This window comes from Peromyscus eremicus, chromosome 18 (assembly GCF_949786415.1).
Source record: "Peromyscus eremicus chromosome 18, PerEre_H2_v1, whole genome shotgun sequence".
Lineage (NCBI taxonomy): Eukaryota > Metazoa > Chordata > Mammalia > Rodentia > Cricetidae > Peromyscus > Peromyscus eremicus.
The window spans coordinates 713,171-735,574 of record NC_081434.1 but is presented as its reverse complement, the minus strand read 5'-3'; the positions used below and the strand labels follow the sequence as shown (position 1 = coordinate 735,574).

General features: G+C 36.8%; 1 protein-coding gene across 1 annotated transcript; it reads right to left on the bottom strand.

Annotated features, from left to right (window-relative positions):
* Nucleotides 1-10,605: 10,605 nt before the first annotated feature.
* On the bottom strand, nt 10,606-11,565 carry LOC131894950 (olfactory receptor 6C6-like). Its single transcript, XM_059245318.1, has one exon. The coding sequence runs from the start codon at nt 11,563-11,565 to the stop codon at nt 10,606-10,608; it is 960 nt and encodes a 319-aa protein (XP_059101301.1).
* Nucleotides 11,566-22,404: the final 10,839 nt, after the last annotated feature.

Here is a 22,404-nt window from a genome sequence, read left to right as displayed (position 1 = left end):
AAACCTTCTGACTACATTTGGTTGCCCAACATGTTGGCTCAAGTTTCCACCTAAAACCCGAGAAAGCTTTAAAAACAGATTCTAAACAGAGCTAAAGACAGCTTCCTAGTTGTGTCTCAGGCAAGCCACGAGCTACAGTATGGTGAGTTTGTGGTGTGTGAGCTTGAACACAGCATGGCAGATTCTTGCTGCAGTACACAGTAGTGTCTCTAAGCCACACAGCATGCTGTGTGGCAGATTTACTAGCTTTTGATTGTTTAAAAAAATGTTTCTGGGCTATACTCTGCTAGGTGGAGGCATAGATCCACTGCTTCCCAGATGGGTGGTGAGCTGGCAGTAAAGTACCACTGCCACGATGGGAGCTGAGATGGGTGGAGTCAGCAGCCAAAGCTGCTGTTTCAGTCCTAGCCACGCTACAGTTTAAAGCAACACATATGCACAAAAAACAGGTTCAGATGGAATAAAACTCTAAATGGTTTACAGTGTGTGTAAAAATGTACATAGGCTTGGAAGAGAGAGGAAAAGTAACATATGCAGTTATATAAAGAAATAGTCTATAAATAAAAGTCTTTAAAGAGACAGTAAAAGTAATATAAAAATAAGCCATGTAAAGATGGAAATCACACAGAGAATCTGGATTATATTGTCTTTCAGATTTTTAACTGCAGAAAGATATTTGATTATAAAGGCTGCAAAGTCAAACCAATATATGTATTTTAAAGTTATCTTGACTTCAAAATTTGGATCTAAGGATATGTTGCTTTGGAAAGGAGGCTCTGCTTTTGTTTCCACAGGAAGCTGGAGGCTATGGATTTGTTTCAGGTTAAGATGAATCAGATTTGATCAAGCCAGACCTCCTGAACCATAACAGATGGTATCTATCAAACAAAGGTTATAGCCAGTCCTCCCAAGACTTGACAATTATCTCAAATTTTCTCAGGATCCTCATAAGACTACCAGTGCCCACAATCAGCAGGAAGTAGCCTAGAAAACTACACCCACATTCCCAATAACTGAATTATAGATATTGTCTTTGTTTAGAGATTTGCTACAAATTGTTATTGGTCATAGTCAATATCATACTAAAGAAAAAAGGGGGATAGGTATGATAGGATGAAAGGGTAGATTATTGAATCTACTTTTAAAGAGCAACAACGTGTGTAACATGTTTTAAATTGCTATAGATTTTAGTTTATTACAAATTTAAAGTTAATTTTGTTATACTGTATGTATATTTCTACTCTTGTTTAAGGTATTATGTTTGTACAGCTCATTTGACATTGTAATGTATAATTAAGAAATACAGATTAGTAGTCATCTATGATAAGCACACTTATAGTCATGTTAGTTGTTTTCTAGATAGACATAGATATATTTCAATTAGGTAGGTGATCTTCAAACACTTCAAAGACCTACAGAATATGGCATTTAAAATGTTTTAAAAACTTAGACTTTTCTGGAGAGTGAGACATGTCTGTTCTTGGCAACACCCATTTACTTCAAAGAGAAAGATGGACATCAAAGACACTCTATATACTCTATATGGAATTTATCTCTTCTTGGCAAAAATAATCATTTGGGCAAGAAATGTTGTTGTCTGGACTGTTGATAATATGTTATATAAACTGGACAAGCAGGACCCATAGGAAGGTGACCACTGAAATTTGCAAGGCAAAATGGTTTTTCAGGTTCCTGCTTAGCAGAGGAGACTGCCAAATATCCTACAGGACACAGGGAGAAGCGACTAAAAAAATCTAGGCCTATTGGCTGAAGATGGATGCCATAATGTTACAGAGGAACTCTGGATGACTGTTCAGGCAGGCAGATGTTTCTGTCATTTCCAGATTTTTGAAAGTTGCATTTCTTGTTTACTTAGGTAATATTATATCCTTCTGGGGTCTTTGATGTAGTTGAAGACTAGATAGTTATACTTATAGTTTTTCTTAGTCATGATAGATAAATTAGATATAAAACTTTAGACTCACAAATATAGGACAGATAGAATATTTTCTTTAATTTTGCCAAATACAAATAGACTAAATATTATAACAGTAATTCCTGCTTGACAACTGTTCTATTATATGTAATTTTACCATGTTAAAGTTAAAACCCTCCTTTTTTATTAGACATAAAATGGGAAGTGCTGTGGAATGTCTTCTGTTCACTGTGAATATGTGTTGCTCTGATTGGTTGATAAATAAAACCATTTGGCCTATGCCAGGGGAGGATAGAGCGAGGTGGGAAAATCTAAGGGAGAGAGTGAAGAGAGGAAGGAGACACCAGCTGTCGCCAGGAGAAGCAAGATGTGAACGTACTGGTAAGCCATGACCATGTGGCAACTTAGAGATTAATAAAAATAGGTTAAGTTATAAGAGCTAGCTAGCAAGAAGCCTGACCTAGGCCATGCAATTGGTAATTAATATTAAGCTTCTGAATGATTATTTTATAAGTGGCTGCAAGACCTCAGGGGCCAGGTGGGACTGGAAGAATGTGGGACCATGGGGTCTGGGCAGGACTGGAGAAACCTTCCGACTACAACAATTCTTTCATGTCTTGTACAAAAATAATTGACTACAATTTTTATTTTCATATAATTTAATACCTATCTGGATAAAATAATTATGGAAAGAAACAGGAGAGAAAGAAAAAAATGAACCGAACATGAGATTTTCTTTAGTATCTAACTAAAAATGTCTGGTTAAATTCTTGCATTAATTCTTCATTCTTTGAATTCATCTTTTCTCTGCAGTAACTCATGAACTGTAGTACCAGTAACATTTCTGAGGCATTTAAGTGTAAAACTAAATGGACTATCAGGACGATTAACATATATTCACTTTTCTCATTATTTTCATTTTCCTAAACAATGTCATCATATTTTGAAAGCATCTGAATGTGTCAATAAAGATGACTCAAATATTTATTGAAATAGAGATGTTATCATCTTTCACTAGCTTATCAAAAGGAAAACAAATGATAAATTGAAATAAATAAAATTAAGAACCTCTGCTTTTCAAAAGACATTTTATGATTGAGAAGGAATACATAAGTTCAGAAAAACATAGTTGGAAATTATATATCTGCAAAAGGACTTGTTCCTAGAATGTATAAAAATGCCAAATGTAATAATAAACAGAAGGGCCTAAGGAAATAGCTCACTGGGCAAAATGCTTGCTATGCAAGCGTGATGACCTCCTTTTGGAATTCAGCACCCCCATGTAATCATAGGAGAGGTCAAATGTTTCCCCAGTTCTTGGGTGGGGCACAGTTAGTGACACCCTGGAGCTAGCTGGCCAAAGGCCTAGCCAAAGAGTGTGCCCCAGATTCAGTGACAGACTCTGGTTCAAGCAAATAATTCCAGGAGTGATAGAGACACCTAACGTCCTCCTCTGGCATCTGTATGTTTGTATGTGTGTCAGTGCTGTTGTGTCTAGAAGGCCTGTTTCCTTGGTGTCTTCCATCCTCATTGGCTCTTAAAATCTTCCTGCCTCTTCCTTCACAGTTCCCTGATCTCCGAGGGGAGGGAGTTGATAGATATATCTTTTTTTTTTTAATTTTTTTTTTAGGACTGAGTGTTCCAAGCTCTCCTACTCTCTGTACTTTGTTCAGTTGTGACTGTCTATATTTGTTCTCATATACTGCAGGATGAAACTTCTCTGATGGTGGTGGCTGAACAAGATATTTATCTGTGAGCATAGCAGAATGTTGTTAGTAGTCATTTAATTGCTGCATTCCTTTAGCAAAACAATAGTATTTGGTTTTCTCTAGGTCCACAGCCTATCTAGTTTTAGGTTGTTAGCCACTTAGGCAATGTTGAGCATGGGTTTCATCTTAGTACTAGGACGTATATTAAAAGCTGATACTACACTACTAGAATTTTTTTAAACAGATTAATTTTTAAAAGCATTTGGCCTACCAAAATTAAACAGAAGAAAATAAACATTTTACACATACCTATAGCCAGCAATAGGATTGAAACACCGACAAAAGACTTTCTTAACTAATAAAGGAAATGATTCCAAACTTTTAAAATAAAGCCACTATTACATTGATACCAAAATTGTAGTAAGACATAGCTTTAAAAAAAGAGAGAAAGAAAAAAATTACAAACCTATTTTCATGACTCATTCAGATGTAAAACACTCAACAAAATACTTGCAAACAGAATTCAAGATCACATCAAAAAGATCAGCCATCATGATTAAGTTGGCTTCATTCAAACCATGCAAAGATGGTATTGTAAAAAAATACAGGCAAAAATCCTTGGCTGATGAGGTTTTACAATTAGTGGGGGCATACTTGCTGTGGGAATCGCTCTGTATGATGTGAATGTGTTGCTCTGATTGGTTAATAAATAACTTGTTGATTGGCCAGTAGCCAGGCAGGAAGTATAGGTGGGACAAAGAAAGAGGAGAATTCTGGGAACTGGAAGGTTGAGTCAGGAGATGCCAGCAAGACACAGAGGAAGCAAGATGTGAAGGCAGAACTGGGAAAAGGTACCAAGCCATGTGGCTAAACATAAATAAGAATTATGGGTTAGTTTAAATGTCAGAGCTAGTCAGTGGTAGGCCAGAGCTAGTGGCCAAGCAATTTTAATTAATATAAGCTTCTGAGTGATTATTTTATAAGTGGGCTGCAGGACTGTGGGGGCTTGGCAGGACCCAGAGAGAAGCTTTACAGCTACACATACTTTATACCATTGTTCAGCTAAATTGTCATATCACCACACTGCCTTCTAAATGTTACATTTATATAAATAGACAGATGCTACTCTTAGCATTACACATAGAAGCTCCTCTTTGTAGTAAATGATTGTGAATGCAGGGTCACTTGTCTGCTTAAGGTACTGATAATAAGTGACTGAATGATCAACCCTAAGCTGGACATTTACCTCACCTACTGAAGGCACAGCGGTATTACAGAGAGGGGTGGGAAAAAATCTCAGGGTCCAAAGATGGGAAGAAAGGTTGGGAAATGCTGTCTTTTGGGCATAACACCGCCAGTGATGTCATGACCTTATAGAAATTAGGGCTGCCTGAAAGGGGCATAGAAAATATTGGCCTCTGTACTGTAATCAGGGACTGGGCAGAGGCTCACAGAGTACTATCCTTCCCAATTGAACTACCAGATACTGATGAATTCTGGAGAAGGGATTGCCACTGTTTTTAGTTGTGTATTCACTGAGGAGACCCACAGACCATAATGTGTAGCTGAATTTTTCTTTGGTCCTGCCCAGCCCCACAGACCCTGCAGCTGCTTATAAAATAATCACTCAGAAGCTTATATTAATTAAAATTGCTTGGCCATTAGCTCAGGCTTATTACTGACTAGCTCTCACACTTCAATTAACCAATAACTTTTATTTATGTTTAGCCACATGGCTTGATACATTCTCTCAGTTCTGCCTTCACATCTTGCTTCCTCTGTGTCTGGTTGGCGACTCCCAACTCAGCCTTCCTCTTCCCAGAATTCTCTTTGTTTATCCCGCCTATACTTCCTGCCTGGCTACTGACCAATCAGCATTTTACTTATCAACCAATGGGAACAACGCATTCACAGCATGCAGAGTACCATCACCCATCAACAATGGATAGTTAGGAAACAGATGCCATACAGAAATCATTTTTTAAAAAAAAAACAAGAATGTGGGAATGGGATATTTAGGGAGGTGGAGTGGGTATTAGGAGTGGGAAGGAACTTAGAGATGAAGGGATTGTACTCATTAGAATGTACTTTATACATGTATAATTCTGTAAAAGTTAATAAAATAAATAAAAATATTGCTGGAGAAAAAGGAGAGAAAAATCCCTGGTCCTTTAAATATGCAAAATCTTGTAATATACATTTTGTGTGTTTGTGGTGTGTTTGTGTGTGTGTGTGTGTGTGTGTGTGTGTGTGTGTATTTGTGTGTAAGTCTGTGTGCCTCATATATTTGTGTTTACTTTTGTGTATGGTTGTACTTATTTGTGTGTGTGCACAGAGAGGCCAGAGGTCAGGTGTCTTCTACTCCTCTCTACCTTATTTCTATAAATTGTCTCTTCACTGAATATGCAGCTCACGATGTGTGGCAGGATGATGGGCTAGTAAGCTCCTGGGATCTGCTTGTCCCCAGCTCACCGGTACCAACACAGCATTTGTATGGGTATTTGTAATTTGAACTCAGTTCCTTGTGCTTGCATAGCAAGTCTCGTGTCCACTAAGCCACCCCTCTAGGCTATAATTGTGCATTTAGTATTCAAATGTATATCTGCAAGTACTATATAATAGAACACATTCTGTAATTGATGAAATTATAAACATCTACATTCTCAGAGCATGTTTCATGTTAGCATCTGTTAATATTGTTAATATTACCTTTTTTATTAACCCCACACTTATATCTATAACAATAAATTTCTTCACAGGGTATGAAAATTACTGACTGGAAAGAATCTGTTGCAGAACTTGGAAACGCCTCTTTTTCTCCTTGGGAATACATAGGGTTTAGAATATAGATGAAGTTTATCTCCAGAAAAGTAAAAGATCCATGGTATAATGTAATATATTTTACAAAGTTTGTTACCCTTTCTTAATTATTCTTTCCACTGAACTATGGATTATGGCCCGCAGAACCTGGCATTTCAGCTAGGGCTTCGGAGGGGTTTGGGGTGTTATGACTGTATCTTATGGATCTGCATATTCACAGTGGTCTGAATTTCAAATGTTCCTACATAATAGAAGCAAACTGTGAACAAATTAAAATTAAGTCAACTTCTTTTGACCCATTCCCAATACACTCTCTTGAGTATAATCAATGATAGAAGTATGAGTGGTAGCTTCTGACAGTATGGTTTTAGGTATTTTCACAAAATCTGCCTTTAACTGTATGCCAACATATCAACATCACTCACAACCTTCTTAAAAGATGAGAAGAAGCTGGGAAGCTATTTTTTTATAGCATCTATTGCTCTTAGTGTTTATACTGTAGAATTTTCAGAAGGGTGATTTTTGTGTGTGATTTGGTATTGGGATGCAGAGAGGAGACTTGTTCTTTGTATCTAGAATGATGAGCTAATTATGACATCCATAGTGGGTTTTCATGGTTTGAGAACCATCTACATTTGTGCTAAGACATTACTGAAAATCATTGCCATTTTCCACTAATATCACTTGCATTTCCAAGCAGAGTTCTAAAATAAATGCTAAACATTATCAGCAATTTTCATACTTCAGCCCCACCAGCTCTTTCCAAGAAGGCTGAGCACTGTCTGCTGAAGTAATAAACAAGTAAACACTTTTCAGTATCAGCTGGAATGGGTTCTTAAAGACAGCAAGAGAATTGAAATGAGTCCTTCCATGATAGGAGCACAGCATGAAGGTCCTTGCTCCCACAGTCCTCCAGAGAAACCAGAAAAGTTAAGCAATGCAGGATTGTCTTTCCAATGGGAAAAATGTAAAACCTGTCCGTCCACCCAGAAATCTGGGAGTTGGAAGTGATTAATAGACAGTTGCTCTGTGTTATCTGTTGGGCTAGGCCATATCAAGGTCCCTCAACTAGTACCAGAGATGCCTAATTGTCCAAACGACCCTTATATTATCTACATAGCCAGAGGCTCCCCCAAGTTGCACAACCAGGACTAGAGGTACCTAATAGCCCAAATGACCTCTATGCTGTCTGTAGGACTGAGACCAGGCCTGACCCTTCCTTAGGCCTTTAAACTAGTATGGGTACCCTATTTCTAGATCCCAATCTTCTTGGAAGAAATGACATGTACCCCAAGTCGAGTTTTGATGTAATTACCCTTCCTTGTGCATTGAGGATTGTGTTACACCAGGAAACTCCTCCTCCACCCCAAATTACACTGTGTTTAAATTTCTAGCTTCAGACTCCCTGAAGTCTTGATGCAGGTTGACGAAGTAAATCTGAATTGAGTTTTTATTCTCACCTCTTCACAGTTGGTTTCTCTGCCCACTGTGACCATCCACAAAGTCCCCCTTACTTCCATGAGTTCTGTTACCTTCTAAGGATTTTTCTTAAACCCCCACACCTGGAGGAGAATTGGGTGGAACTCTGTTTGGCAGACAGTCAAGCCATGCTCCTACAAAGCTGCATTCTGGAAAGATAAAAACTTCAGAAGTTGACACTACCTTATACCTATTTTCCACACTAATTGAAGTAATAACTCATTATTGTGATTTTCTGAAAGAAGAAAAAATGCCAACACAGTGTCAAAAGGGAAGGAAATTTGTCAAAGAAGAAAGTGCCACAGAGAGGGTGCCACATCAAATCAGCACCGGGAATCAAGTACAGCCTGGGAGACCTCAAATTTTTATGTTAAGTCAGAAACTCCAGATGTAATGGACAAACTGAGGATTTTCTTTGATTAAGGTTTTCAAAAGGGACAAGACTACACAGAGTGACTGAAATACCAGCTGTGGATACTTTGATTTAATTACAAAAGGACATGGGAGGTATCAGGAGAGTGACTGGAGAGAGGAGGTGGAGACCTGAAGGCAGGTGGGAAGAAAAGATAATGGAGTACATGAAGATGAAGAGGGCTACAGGAAGGCATGGGTGAGCAGTGGGGAGATTAATTAGGAAAAACTATTATTACACATATGTATAAAAATTCTGTAATGAAAACCATTACTTTTGTGCATTTAATTTAAAAATTATAACGAGAAAGAAAAAGACAAAGAAAAAAGTCATTCTTGTGTTTTTTGTAATTCCATTTGAATGAATATTTGTCCAGTGCATTTAGATTAAAATAATTGTATGCCCTTTTACATGAGAGGTACATCATTAATTTGGTGAAAATTGACCAAAGCCAAATTCCTTAGAAAATTTCAATTTACAAATAGAAAATTTCTTCAATCCAAGGTATAAAAGCATGATGCATTTACTTTTTTCACAAATTAGTATAATTTCAGGGACTCACAACTATGAAGAAATATTCTTATTTCTTAATTAGCATCAAAGCTTGAAGTCACATTATTTTTACTGTCAATGAGAATTCCTGGAAAGAAGCTGTGTGCCGAAAGGATGATAGACTGATTAGAGCTTCTGTGACGTGGGAGGTGGGAATACTACGGATACAGATGCTGACAACCTCACCTATCTAGATTAGCCGATGAACAGCAATTCCTTGCCCACTTCTTTGTCAGAAATAAATCCTGTGACTAACAGACAAAAAACTTTTGACACTGTGTGTGTGTGTGTGTGTGTGTGTGTGTGTGTGTGTGTGTGTGTGTATATATATATATGGGTTTCAGTTTAATATGGCTTTCAGGTTAGTGTTTTTCTGGGATTCCTGAGAGTTTGAACAAGTGGGTCTCTGCATCTATATCTGTTTCTTGTATCTTAGGCTATTTTTCTTCTGTTTGGTTGTTTTGTAGGACAACCAAAATGTGTTGGTTTTTATTTTAGCTTATTATATTTTATTATTATCCCTTAGAAGCCTGTTTGTTTTCTAATGAGAGCCAGAAAGGTGGTGGATCAGAATGGGAGGGGAGATGGGTTGGAACTGGGGCGGTAGAGGGAGGGGAAACTGTAATCAGGATGTATTATGTGAGAAAAATATCTATTTTAAATAAACAGATAAAAATAGTTACAAATTCAAAAAGAGCAGAAAAAAACCCTTTTTGTAACCTATTAACTTAATAGATCAGTAGTTTCTACAACCAAAAAGCTAAGGATGCCATCAGTAAACATCTGAAGCATACAGGAAAGATTCCCCACCTTTCTGTAATCCACCACCTTCCTGATGTTTCCACCCATGTAGTTAAGAAATATTTTGATTTCTGGCTTTCTTTGTTCTGTTATCCAAAGTAAAAAACAAACAACAACAACAACAGCAAAACAAAAACCAAACAAACAAAAACCTTCATAAGACTGTTTCCAACAGGAATGTGAAACTAAAGGTAACATAAATCTGTTTCTAGGCCATGCCACTCAAATTTGGCTCTGAACAAACGTCTTTAATTCCTTTTGATGACAAAGCTGTGCTCTTTTGCTTTGATACTATTGACAAAATGATCTAATTATTCTGACAACTGATTCTTAATGATTTTAAATCTAGATGAGAAACATCTTATTCCTTTAGATGCTTCATACTTTTCAACACAATGCCCTTCAATCTTTACTTTCTTTCCTCTTACAAGATACATCATTTGGATGCTTCCTTCTACAAGACTAATCTTTAGATCAACTCAGATTTTCTAGTTATTTTCCACAGCAACCTCCATTGCATTACAGAATAATTTCCTGCTCTGAATTTGTCTTTATTTTTAGCAACATGAAATATTAAGCTGCAAATAAAATGCTTAGCAATTAATACACACATAGAAGTAAAGCAGTATGTCTAGCAATATTTACTTGGACAATACATTTAGTAAATAAACCTTTCATTTGTGAGAAGAGAGATTTTTGAGTTAAGATACAATTGCATGTTGTGGACAGAAGAAGCAGTTTCTTCCCAGTGTTTCAGAAGATCTATTCTGAAAGATGAGCATAGAGCAATAAGAATACTTAATATGATTTAAGTAGTAAAGGAGAAAACTAGCATAGGCCACATTGGATATATTTGACAATCATTTTCATTTTTTCAGTCATGTTACAACAGTATGCTATTTATGCCTAAATCTTAATTCACTGTTTTGAGCAGAACAAAATCTATGAAGTACCTGTTTGAAAGCTTCCTTCACCTGCTGGTTCCTGAGGGTGTAAATGAAAGGGTTTAGCAAAGGGGCCACAGAAGTGTTGAGCACAGCTACACCTTTATTTAAAGTGACCCTTTCCTTGGCTGATGTTTTCATGTACATGAAGATACAACTCCCATAAGTAATGGAGACAACAACCATGTGTGAGGAGCAGGTGGAAAAGGCCTTTCTCCGTTGTTGAGCTGAAGGGAACTTGAGGATGGTTTTGATGATGAGTGTGTAGGAGAGGATCACTAAGATCAAGGTGATGACCAGTGTCATCACAGCTATGACGAAAGCCATCCATTCTATGAAACGTGTGTCTGTGCAAGACAGCTGGAGGACAGGAGAAGTGTCACACAGGAAGTGGTCTATCAGTTTGGAAGCACAAAAATCCAGTTTGAGTCCCAACATCAAAGGAGGGAAGATGGATAAAAACCCAGTCACCCAGGAGCTGATGACCAGCAGGTGGCACACTTTGCTGTTCATGATGATGGGATAGTGCAGTGGTTTGCAGATAGCTACATAGCGATCATAGGACATGGCAGCCAGGAGGTAGAACTCTGTGATTAGTAGCAGAAAGAAGAAGAATAATTGAGTTAGACAAGCTCCATAGGAAATTGTTTTGTCTCCAGTGAGAATGCTCATTAAGAACCGTGGAATGCAGGAAGATGTGAATGCAATTTCTAGGAAGGAGAAATTCCGGAGGAAGAAATACATTGGAGTCTTGAGGCGGAGATCCAGCAGGGTGAGGAGGATGATCACTAAGTTCCCCATCAGGCTCAAGATGTAATTGAAAAACAGAAACAAGAAAATCAGTATTTGTAGATGAGGGTCATTGGTCAGCCCCAGCAAAATGAACACAATCTCTACTGATTGGTTCTTCATTCCACTTTTATTCCAACCTGTCTACAAAAGAACTTTAGAAAAAGTACATACTTAAAAACTGTTTCAACATAGAAAATTTCTTACTCAGAAGTTTAACCAATGTCCACATATTTTTAAAAATTATCTTAGAGTTTACTATGAACCTGTCCTCCACCTTATTAGTATGTTTAAAACAACGATTATTTCCCTTCTTGTAAAGGGTTGAGTATGCTATGATTGTGCATTTACTGTGAATGTTGGTCATTGGAAATATAGGTCTTCCATTTCATTAATATTCTTTGCTCATCTTTCCTGTACTTTATTTCATTAGACTTTTTAGGTGTATAATATTTAAAATTTTATGGTTGTATTAGATAACTATGTATATTTCCAGTAGTCATAAAAGTTCTAATTTAGGGATACACATATCCAAAATTTCTAAGAAAGAAAAACAATGAAGAATTTAAATAAATGGCAACATTACATGAGATTTTTGCAGGGTCAGGATGGTGCTTAGAAAATAACTGGGAAGCATGAAGAACATAAAAGTTCAAAACTGAATCAACAGTTCAACGTGCTACCATAAGCTCTGTTTTTTTTTTTAAAGTATGATTGCCCACTCATGTTTTCTGACTTATGACAAGTGAGAGAAGGGGAAAGATCTGTATGATAAAAATAATAACTGGGGTTTCACATATAAATGTAAATCCAAAGTTTCAAATAGATATTCAAGGCTCATTCATTTTTTTAGAAAAACTATTGTAACAAAATACTTTACATTTCTAGAGTATCTTAATTCAGTATTAAGCCTTCATTTATTCTACCAATTTAATAGTTTTATAAATGTTACAATTTTCAAGTGAATAATTATAATAATATTACTTAAAGCTTAGAAGAAAAGTCACATTTTGTCCAATGCATTGGAACTAAGATAGCTTGTAATTTCCTCCTAGTTAATTTGTGAAGTAGAATCAAAATGACAAACAATAACAAGTATTTGGCAGTTAGTATAAACAGCCATAGAAACAGTCTTTGTCCACATCAGTAACTAGAATTTGTTTGTTGAGTCTATTTTAATCAACCCAACAAAGCTTAAACTAATTGATTCTTAATGACTTTTAAGCGACTAATTATACTGTTTTCCCAATATTTTCTTGTAAGAAACGTGGGTGAATTCAATTGTCTTTCTTATAAGAATTCCAAATGGTGCATCTTTGGTGACATTCCAGAGAATACTTCCTTCCCAATACAATTTCATTAGAACAGTTGGGTGCTGCTTCTATTGACAGTTACATAACAGTTTTTGTATTTCCATAGTTTCAAAATAGATAGAATGTACTAATATTAGATGCACAGTAAATTATTGCAGAAATGGAGAAATATATGTGGTTTTTTTACAACATATAAAATACACAAAGTGAAGAGAAACATAAGTGATCATGGAGGCATAAAATGTTTATTTTTCCTTTTCATGTGAAGGAATTAAAGAACAAAGGTTAAATATATGAAAGATAAGTTATGGAACATAAGTATATGATATAGGCAGCACTTTAAAAACAGATCTCTGGCCGGGCGGTGGTGGTGCACGCCTTTAGTCCCAGTACTTAGGAGGCAGAGCCAGGCAGATCTCTGTGAGTTCCAGGTCAGCCTGGGCTACAGAGTGAGTTCCATGAAAGGCACAAAACTACACAGAGAAACCCTGTCTCAAAACAACAACAACAACAACAACAACAACAACAACCCAGCAGCAGCAACAACAACAAACAGACCTCTGATTATTTCCTAGTGTGGATGTGTTTCAAGTGAGTGTGATCAGAGGGGAAAAGGCCACAAAGAATCTAGCAAATTTTGCACACACACAGTATGTGACAGGGATGAAGTGAAAACAAATTTTGGATAGTGTACATGGTGCTATTGGAATGCTCACATAGCAATAATCTTTTGTTTATTAAGAAAAACATTCAGCATTTCACACTTTATTTATTTATTCATATTTTATTATGTTACAAAGTAAGAGCAAGTAAAAAGCATTCTGGTTTGCATTTGTAGCAGTGGGCTCACTAGAAAATTCTGCTTTGAGAAGTCTTAGTTTTAAAATTATTCTTTTTTTTTAAATTATTGTGTTAAAATACTCTATTTTTGAAAGCTTCTATGTAAGATTTTATCTAAATTCTAATTAGAATTCACTTATGAGACATTTATAAGGTTTTAGTGATATCTCTAGGGAAAATTACTTTTTTATTATCATAATGAAAGAATGTAAGCCATTGAAAGTATAAAATGCATAAGGTCATATGTTCTGAACTGATGATAAACTAAAATTACTTGCAACCTGTGAAGTATAAGTTATTTTTTAGAAAACAGTACAAATAAAAAAATAAAATATAAAAAAACAATAATTATCTGGAAAAAATGTCCTCCCTTTGTCTTTTATAGTAATTTATATTTGAACATTTGGGCCTGTAATGGTTTCTACAGTAACTGACGACTTGAGACAGGGCACTCCAGGCAGATAAAGCAGCCTGAGATATAGATACCTAATATACCAAACTAATTTTGGTTTGAAAGATATTCAGCATCCTAGTATTTATTCAACTCTGATGTAACCTTAGAACATTTGTAAATGACAGTGTCATAGACTCAAAGGTTCTTCAGGACATACAGATAAAAATAAAGTAACTTATCATATATGAGATTTGTGCCCCTTACAACATTGATATCAATGTCTAATTATATAATACTCTAGAATTTTCTCATTTGAACCTACTACTTTGTTTTGCTTCAACAATTACATATGCAACACATTCTCACAGTATAATGTAAGGGAAAACAACACAAATTACATTATGAGATTATATAACTCACAGGCCAAGACATACAATTGTATTTAGTTTTCTTGGGTATTAAGAATATCACATAAGAATTAAAATATTCTCTGTTAAAGTATTTTTGCATCTTATAGTCACTTGCCATTATATGTCTATAGGTAAATATAACAATGTACTAAAACACTTACCGTTTATTAGTTTAAAAGCTTTCCTTGGTTGTTTATCTTGATTCTGGTGAACATGTACTTCCATATTTCAGCCATTATCCTGGTAGACAAAGAGTATGGATGGACCATCTCTACTCACCTCTTTCTAATCTGAAATATATGATCGACTTTCATGTTGTCTTAGAGATATTATATTTACTAATTTATTGTTTGGTACAAAGGTGTATGGAATTACCATTTTTATTTCTTACTACAATTCACCTATCTGAAGTATTGTAAACCTTGCAAGGGGTAGCATGTAGGACAATATGAAAATTCACTGTCTCTGACGTAATGGAAGAGCTGTACCTCTGTGTCCTATTGGAAAGTGTTGAAGAAAGTGAATTCTCAGGGTAACTGCAAACCAAGACCATCATTTATTTCCTAAGGGATTGCCAAAAATAGATACAAAAGTACATTCTATAGAAATAAAAAAAATGTATGCATAGCCTTTTCTTTTGAAACCACACTTGCAGAGAATCTGTTATTGATTGATATTTTTTGTTGTTGTTGTTTTTTGTTTTTTTGTTTTTTCAAGACATGGTTTCTCTGTGTAGCCCTGGCTGTCTTGGAACTTACTCTGTAGACCAGGCTGGCCTTGAACTCAGAGAACTCTGCCTCCAGAGTGCTGGGATTAAAGGTGTGTGTCACCTTTAATTGATGTTTGATTATCTATCACACATCCATCTTTTGAAATTATGGTTATACAGTTCCAGGTTTAGAGCAGAGAAAATGAAGAATTTTCCCAGTGACTATGAAAAGTGATAATATGAGATAGAAAAAGATAACCTGATCAAATTTAAGCTAAATCCTATCAAAGCCCTGTTTCCTCTAAGCTTGTGGACTCACTTCTTTTTATTTTCATACAATCTTTTCCCCCTTTTCCACTTGTGACAAAAAAATATTTGACATGTGTCTTTAGAGTCTGACTTAATATGTTTTATATGCTCAACTCTCGTTTTTTTTCTATTTTCCTGAACCAAAATGAGTTTGTTTTCTTTGTTTTTTTAAATTTAAAGTATTTCTTTATATATAACATAAACACACACATTCATAAATAATGTTTCTCAATATACTGTTGATGGTCACTTAGATGGTGTCCATGATATAGATATTGTGAATAGTATTCAAATGTTCTGTCATCTCTTGTATAGTTCCCTTGGATGCCCTTGGATATATACTTTGGAGTGGTTTACCTAGTAAACATGATTATTTTATTTCCAGTTATTTTGAGATGCTTCTATACTGATTTCTAATTTCTGTCGTGAATGTACTAATTTACATTCACACCAGCAATGTATCAGGGCTCCTTCCCCCTACATCCTTACTGGCATACATTATTTTTATATGTAAGATTTTATTTTACACTGCTAAAAATATTTCCTGATAGACCAAGGATAAAAAAGGATAAAAAGTCACCTCAGTGAATGAATGGTATAACATCTGAGCCTCTAAACAACAAGAGAAAAAAAATATAAAAAAAAATTTTAAGACACAGGCACAGGTTAGGAATTTCTGAATAGGTCCCTGGTTACTTAAGAAATAAGACCCCAAATTGACAGATGGAACATTATGAAATTAAAAAGCTTGTATACAGAAAAGTAAACTGCTAAGTGAATTAACAGACATTCTACAGAATGAGATATAGTCTTTGCCAGTGACATATTGACTGAGTTCTAATATCTAAAATATATAAAAGAGCTAAAAATGTAGCAACCCAATAAAAATGACCCATGCATCTAGAGAGAATTCAGAAAAGCAGAGACATAAATCTATTAACATTTTAAAAGATGATCAACATTCTTGGTCAACAGAGAAATGCAAAATGAGAACACTCCGACATTCTAACTTACCTCAGTAAAAGTGGCTATTATCAAGACAACAAATGACAATGGATGATGCCAAGGCTGTGGGGAGCGCTGGTGAGTGTGTGACTGCAGAACCATTAATAAATCATATCAAATAAAAAACCCACAACAACTCAGTGTTGTGTTTCTCAATCAGCTAAATATAGAACTATAGCATGAACTATATATAGCATTTCTTGTATTCCATAGATGACAATGTGAATTATACACAAAATGGAGTTTTATCTATGCACAAAGAAAATCAAAATTATAAAATTTGCATGAAAATAGATGAAACTGGAATATTTTACAAAGGTGAGGTAACACAGACTCAGAATGCCTATGAACTACAGTCATCCCTGGCACTAGAAATCTAGCCAGCTATCCGTGGCTAGTAGGATCATGATTCTTGGAGTAGAACCTACAAGTGCCACTTTACTAAACCAGCATAATCCCTAACTACATTCTAAATATTTCTCCCATCCCCACAGATGAGGAAGTTACAGCTGTTTTTGTGGTTTCTCAGGGTGAGTTGCTTGTATTACCTGAGTTTCTGTAGGTGAAGTAAAATGGTCAGCCAGGGGCTGACTCTTTGTGGCTTTGGCTTATTTCCCAGGGCAACCTGATGCAATTCCTAATGCCCGGAGGCTATGACTGAACACATGCAAGTGATTTTATACACTGATATATCTAATTATATATGTAGTATATTCTATTATATTATACATATTATATATAATCATATATATGCATATGTATCTACTATATATGTGTAAGAACTATAGGGATTGCTTATTTTCAAATGGCCCTTACCTTTAATTGTCCTTCTGCATATTCCCTCTCTCATCCCCCCTTTCTCCCTCTTCCTTCTTGATCCTCCTATTCCATCCCTCTGGCCCCTGTTCTTCCATAATTGCCTATTCTATTTCCTAACCTCTGTGATTCTATGGATTGTAGATTGGTTATCATAGACATAACAGCTAATATCCACATATAAGCTAATTCATGTCATATTTATCTTTCTGGATCTAGTATACCTTACTCAGGATTATTTTTTTTTCTAGTTCACCCAGGGATTTCATTTTACTCAGGATTATTTTTCCTAGTCCTATCCATTCACCCGGAGATTTCATTTTTTTAAAAACAGCTGAGTAATACTTCATTGTATAAATGTATCACTTTTTTATTTATCCATTTTTCTGTTGAGGGACATGTAGGCTGGTTTCAGTTTCTGGCTGTTATGAATAGAGCAGCCATGAACATGACTGAGTAAGTGTCTTTGTGGTAGGATGAAGTGTCCTCTGGGTATATAAACTCAAGAGTGGTATAGTTGGTCTTGAGGTAGATCTAGTCTCAGCTTCCTGAGGCATCACCGCACTGATTTCCATAGAGGTTATATAAGTTTGCATTTCCACGAGCAATGAATGAGAGGTTCCCCTTACTCTACATCTTTGCCAGGATAGTTGTCATTTGTTTTATTGATTTTGTCCATTCTGATGGGTGTAAGATGAAATCTCAAAGTACTTGTGATTTGCATTTCCCTGATAACTAAGAATTTTGACCATGTCTTTAAGTGTTTCTCAGCCATTTGAGTTTCCTCTTTTGAGAATTATCTATTTAGATCTGTATAACAATTGTTTTGCTTTGCTTATTTATTTATTGACAATAGATTCTTCTCTCATATAATACATCCTGAACACAGTTTCTCCTCCCTCCACTCCTCCCGACTGCCCTCCACCTCTCCTCTCCCCCAGATCCATTCTTTCTCCATTTCCCTTCAGAAAAGAGCAGGTTTCTAAGAGACAACAACCAAACACAACAAAATAAGATACAATAAGACAAGGCAAAAGCCCTCATATTGAGGCTGAACAGGCAACCCAAAAGGAGGAAAAGTGTCCCAAGAGCAAGCAAAAGAATCAGAAACACAGCCACTTCCACTGTTAGGAGTCCCACAAAAACACCAAACTAACATCTATTACACATATGCAGAAGACCTGGTGCAGACCCATGCAGGTCTCTTGGAGACTAGATTGCTGTGGGATGTTCTGTATGTCAAATGTGTTGCTGATTAGTCAATAAATAAAACACTGATTGGCCATTGGCTAGGCAGGAAGTATAGGCGGGACAAGGAAAATAAAGCTGGGAAGTGGAAGGCTGAGTCAGAGAGACACTGTCAGCCGCCACAATGACAAACAGCCTGTGAAGATGCCGGTAAGCCACAAGCCATGTGGCAAGGTATAGATTTATAGAAATGGATTAATTTAAGCTGTAAGAAAAGTTAGCAAGAAGCCTGCCACGGCCATACAGTTTGTAACCAATATAAGTCTCTGTGTTTACTTGGTCGGGTCTGAGCGGCTGTGGGACTGGCAGGTGAGAGAGATTTGTCCTGACTGTGGGCCAGGCAGGAAAACTCTAGCTACACTAGATAGCCCAGAAACCTAGGATAGAACCTAACCCACTGGCAAAAAAAAGCAATTAAATGATTCCTAATCATTTTCTGCTATACTATTAGTTCAGAGCCTAGTCCAGTTGTTATCAGAGAGGCTTCCTCCAGCAGATTGAGAGAGGATGCAAAGACCCACAGCCAGACATTATGTGGAGAGATAATCTAAATTGGAGAATTCCATCGGGTTGGGTCCCTGTCCTCGTAGCTCAGGTGGAAGAGAGGAAGGCAAATTTGTAGGAGTCAGGTGGATGGAGGACATCAGGAGAACATGGCCAACTGAATCAACTAAACAGGGCTCATATGGGCTCACAGAGTCTGCACCACCATTTTTTAAATTGGGTTATTTGTTTTCTTGATAGATAATTTTTGAGTTCTTTATATATTTATTTTTAATATTAGCCTTCTACTGGGTGTGTAGTTGTAAAAATATTTTCCATTTTGTTAGGTTACTGCTTCCTCCTGCAGTAAATAGGAACAAATACAGAGATTCACAGCCAGAAATTATGCAGAGTGAGAGATCTCAGAATACTCAGCCCCCCAAAAGTTGTCTCTATCAAATCAGTTTCCTCATGGCTCAGTGAACCTCCTGGAAGAAGAGGCAGAAAGAGTGTAAGAGCTATAGGGATGGAGGACACCAAGGAAACAAGGCCTTGTAAACACAGCAGGGGCAGCACACACAACTCACAGAGCCTGAGGCAGCATGCACAGGGCCTGTAGGGGTCTACACCAGATGGGGCTCTAAAGCTGAAAGAAGTGTGTACATGCATCTATTCTAAGCCAGAAGCTGCCTCCAGGTGATATTCACTTGCAAATAAAATTTAGTTTTCCCCGAGAAAGCCTCACTGGGGAAACTAACTACTCTTAAGGGTTTGGGCCCTATGCCAAGAAGTAGATGACCAAAAGAAAATAAACTCAAAGACATTTTTGGAGGTTCTTTGTCTCATGTTGTGTTAGAGCTTTTTATTTGTTTGTTTTTCTTTTCCCCCTTTTTAAAAAATTTAATGCATACATATTTTTTTTACTCTACAGCATATATATATATATATATATATATATATATATATATATAGGCATTACAACATATATCTATGATAATTATTGTTATGGCTTCCAGTTTGGTGTTTTTATGGGATTCCTGAATGTGTGAATGACTGGATCTCTGCATCTATATCTGTTTCATGTGCCTTTTATTCAGCTTTTTTTCCTTCTGTTTGTTTGTTTTATCTCATTTCCATATGTTTGTTTTTTACTATTTCATTTTATTTTTATCATTTAGGTGTCTGTTTATTTTCTAAGGAAAGACAGAAAGAGGTTGGGTCCAGATGGGAGGGGAGGTTGGGAGGAGCTAGGAGGGGTAGAGAGAAGGGAAATCATAAACAGAATCTATATTGTATGTAAAACATCTATTTTCAGAATAGCCATCATTAATAAAGCAAATGGCAGAAAGTGCTGTCACGGATGTGGGGAGGAGGAACCCTTATACTGCGGGGAGGAATTGGAACTGGTGCAGTCACTTGGAAAATTGAATTCGTTGTCAAAAAAATGGAAATAGAATTACCCACCCAACTATGCCAATGTTGGACATGTACCCGAGGAACACTAAAGTCTTTCCCCAGAAGTACCTCCACATCTATGTTCATTGCTGCCCTATTCACTATAGCAGGGAAAATGAACCAGCCTAGATATCCATCCAAAACAGACCAATGGATAATTAAGATGTGGTACACATACTCATGGGACAACCAGCCTTTACTACTGAAATCATGCAATTTATAGAAAAATGGATCACACTAAAAATCATATTATGTGAAATATGCCAGTCTCATAAAGCCCAATACTGTGTTTTATTTCCTGTGTGGAACACACACACACACACACACACACACACACACACACACGCACACGCACATGCACACGCACACGCACATGCGTGGAAACACATACATATGTATGAAGGTGTGAAGGTGTGAGTGTTGATCTTAAAACTAGCAGGAGGAGCCGGATGGTGATGGCGCAGGCCTTTAATCCCAGCCCTCGGGAGGCAGAGACAGGCGGATCTCCGTGAGTTCACCAGCCTGGGCTATAGAGTGAGTTCCAGGAAAGGCTCCAAAGCGATACAGAGAAACCCTGTCTCAAAAAAACCAAAAACCAAACCAAACCAAACCAACCAACCAACCAAACAAAAACCTAGGAGGAGGGCTATGAAAGGAGAAGCAAATCCATTTTTACCAGGGTATCCCCCAAGACTGCCATGCCTGTGGGTCTCCGTGAAAAGCGTGGAGATGAACCACTCCAGAGATGGTTTCAGGGAATAGCGTCTCCTTTATTGCATGTGAACAACACTTATATATGGAAGCCTACTGACTGTGATTGGCTAGCACCTCACAGGAGACTGGACAGTGAGCGCTCATACCACCAGGGTCTCTGTTCTGAAGAAGCACATTAACAGGAGACTTGGAGGTGCAGACTCATCAGCAGGCCAGTCACTGACTCACCTACTTCAGAATTCAGTTTTGTGACTTCTGAGAACACTAGGAGCACGGTGCGGCATGCTTCTCATTTAGAAGTGCAGAGTGCCGAGTAGGCTGACCTTCAGTCATGCCTGCGTTTTCTCCTCCTTTATTGCTATATTGAAGAGAAATCCATCAGCAAGATCTCAAAGCGACAGGGATGCCAGTGGGGAGACAAGACACGTAAGAGCAAAGTATGTGTAAATGTCTCATAATGGAGCCCACTGCTTTGCATGCTAGCTTGAAAATCTAAACAAAAATCAGCATGGTAAAGACATTATGTATATATGTGTGAAATTAAACTTTGAATTTGCTATTAACAAGACCCAGTGCTATGCCATATACACATCATGTTGGTTGAAATCAATATATTATATGGTATTTCTCAAGCACAAAATTTTTTATTTCCACTTTCTTTTGTACCTACTTAACTTATCTTGACTAACACTTCTCTTGGAGTGGAAAATGAAGATTCCTTTCTGGAAGCATGGTTATCAGTTTGGGCATTCCAAAATTCGAACAGCTTCTAGCCAGGGAAATCTCTTTTTTTGTGTGGGTGTTTCTTCCACTAATTTGGATTCAGGAATGGGATAGAATAGAATTTTTCTGTGACCCTCCTCAATGTTTCCTCTCCTTGGTTGATTTTCTTAGACTCTCATTGTGTTATAACTGTATTTTGGACCTTGATAGCAATTAATAAGCAGCTTGAAATTATCATTTTTAATACAAAATTATAATGTATTTTATACTTACTACTAAAAGAATTATTATCATTGAATTATTCTACATGTCTTCACAGACTTAAAAATTAAACCTACCGATTAATATGCCTATATCACACCAGAGTGTATACTTGTAGGTCTCTGAATCTAAATACCGCAAAGACCACTGCAAGCTTAGGTTTATTGCAGTGCTATTCACACTAAATCATGGGGTCAGCATAGGTTTTTGTCAACACACTCATACACCCACACCCTGCCCACACTCCACCCCTCCACCCCCACCCCCACACATCTGCAGTGA

Excerpts from the sequence above, each read along its gene's own strand:
- LOC131894950 (XM_059245318.1), bottom strand. The coding sequence starts at position 11,565 with ATGAAGAACCAATCAGTAGAGATTGTGTTCATTTTGCTGGGGCTGACC.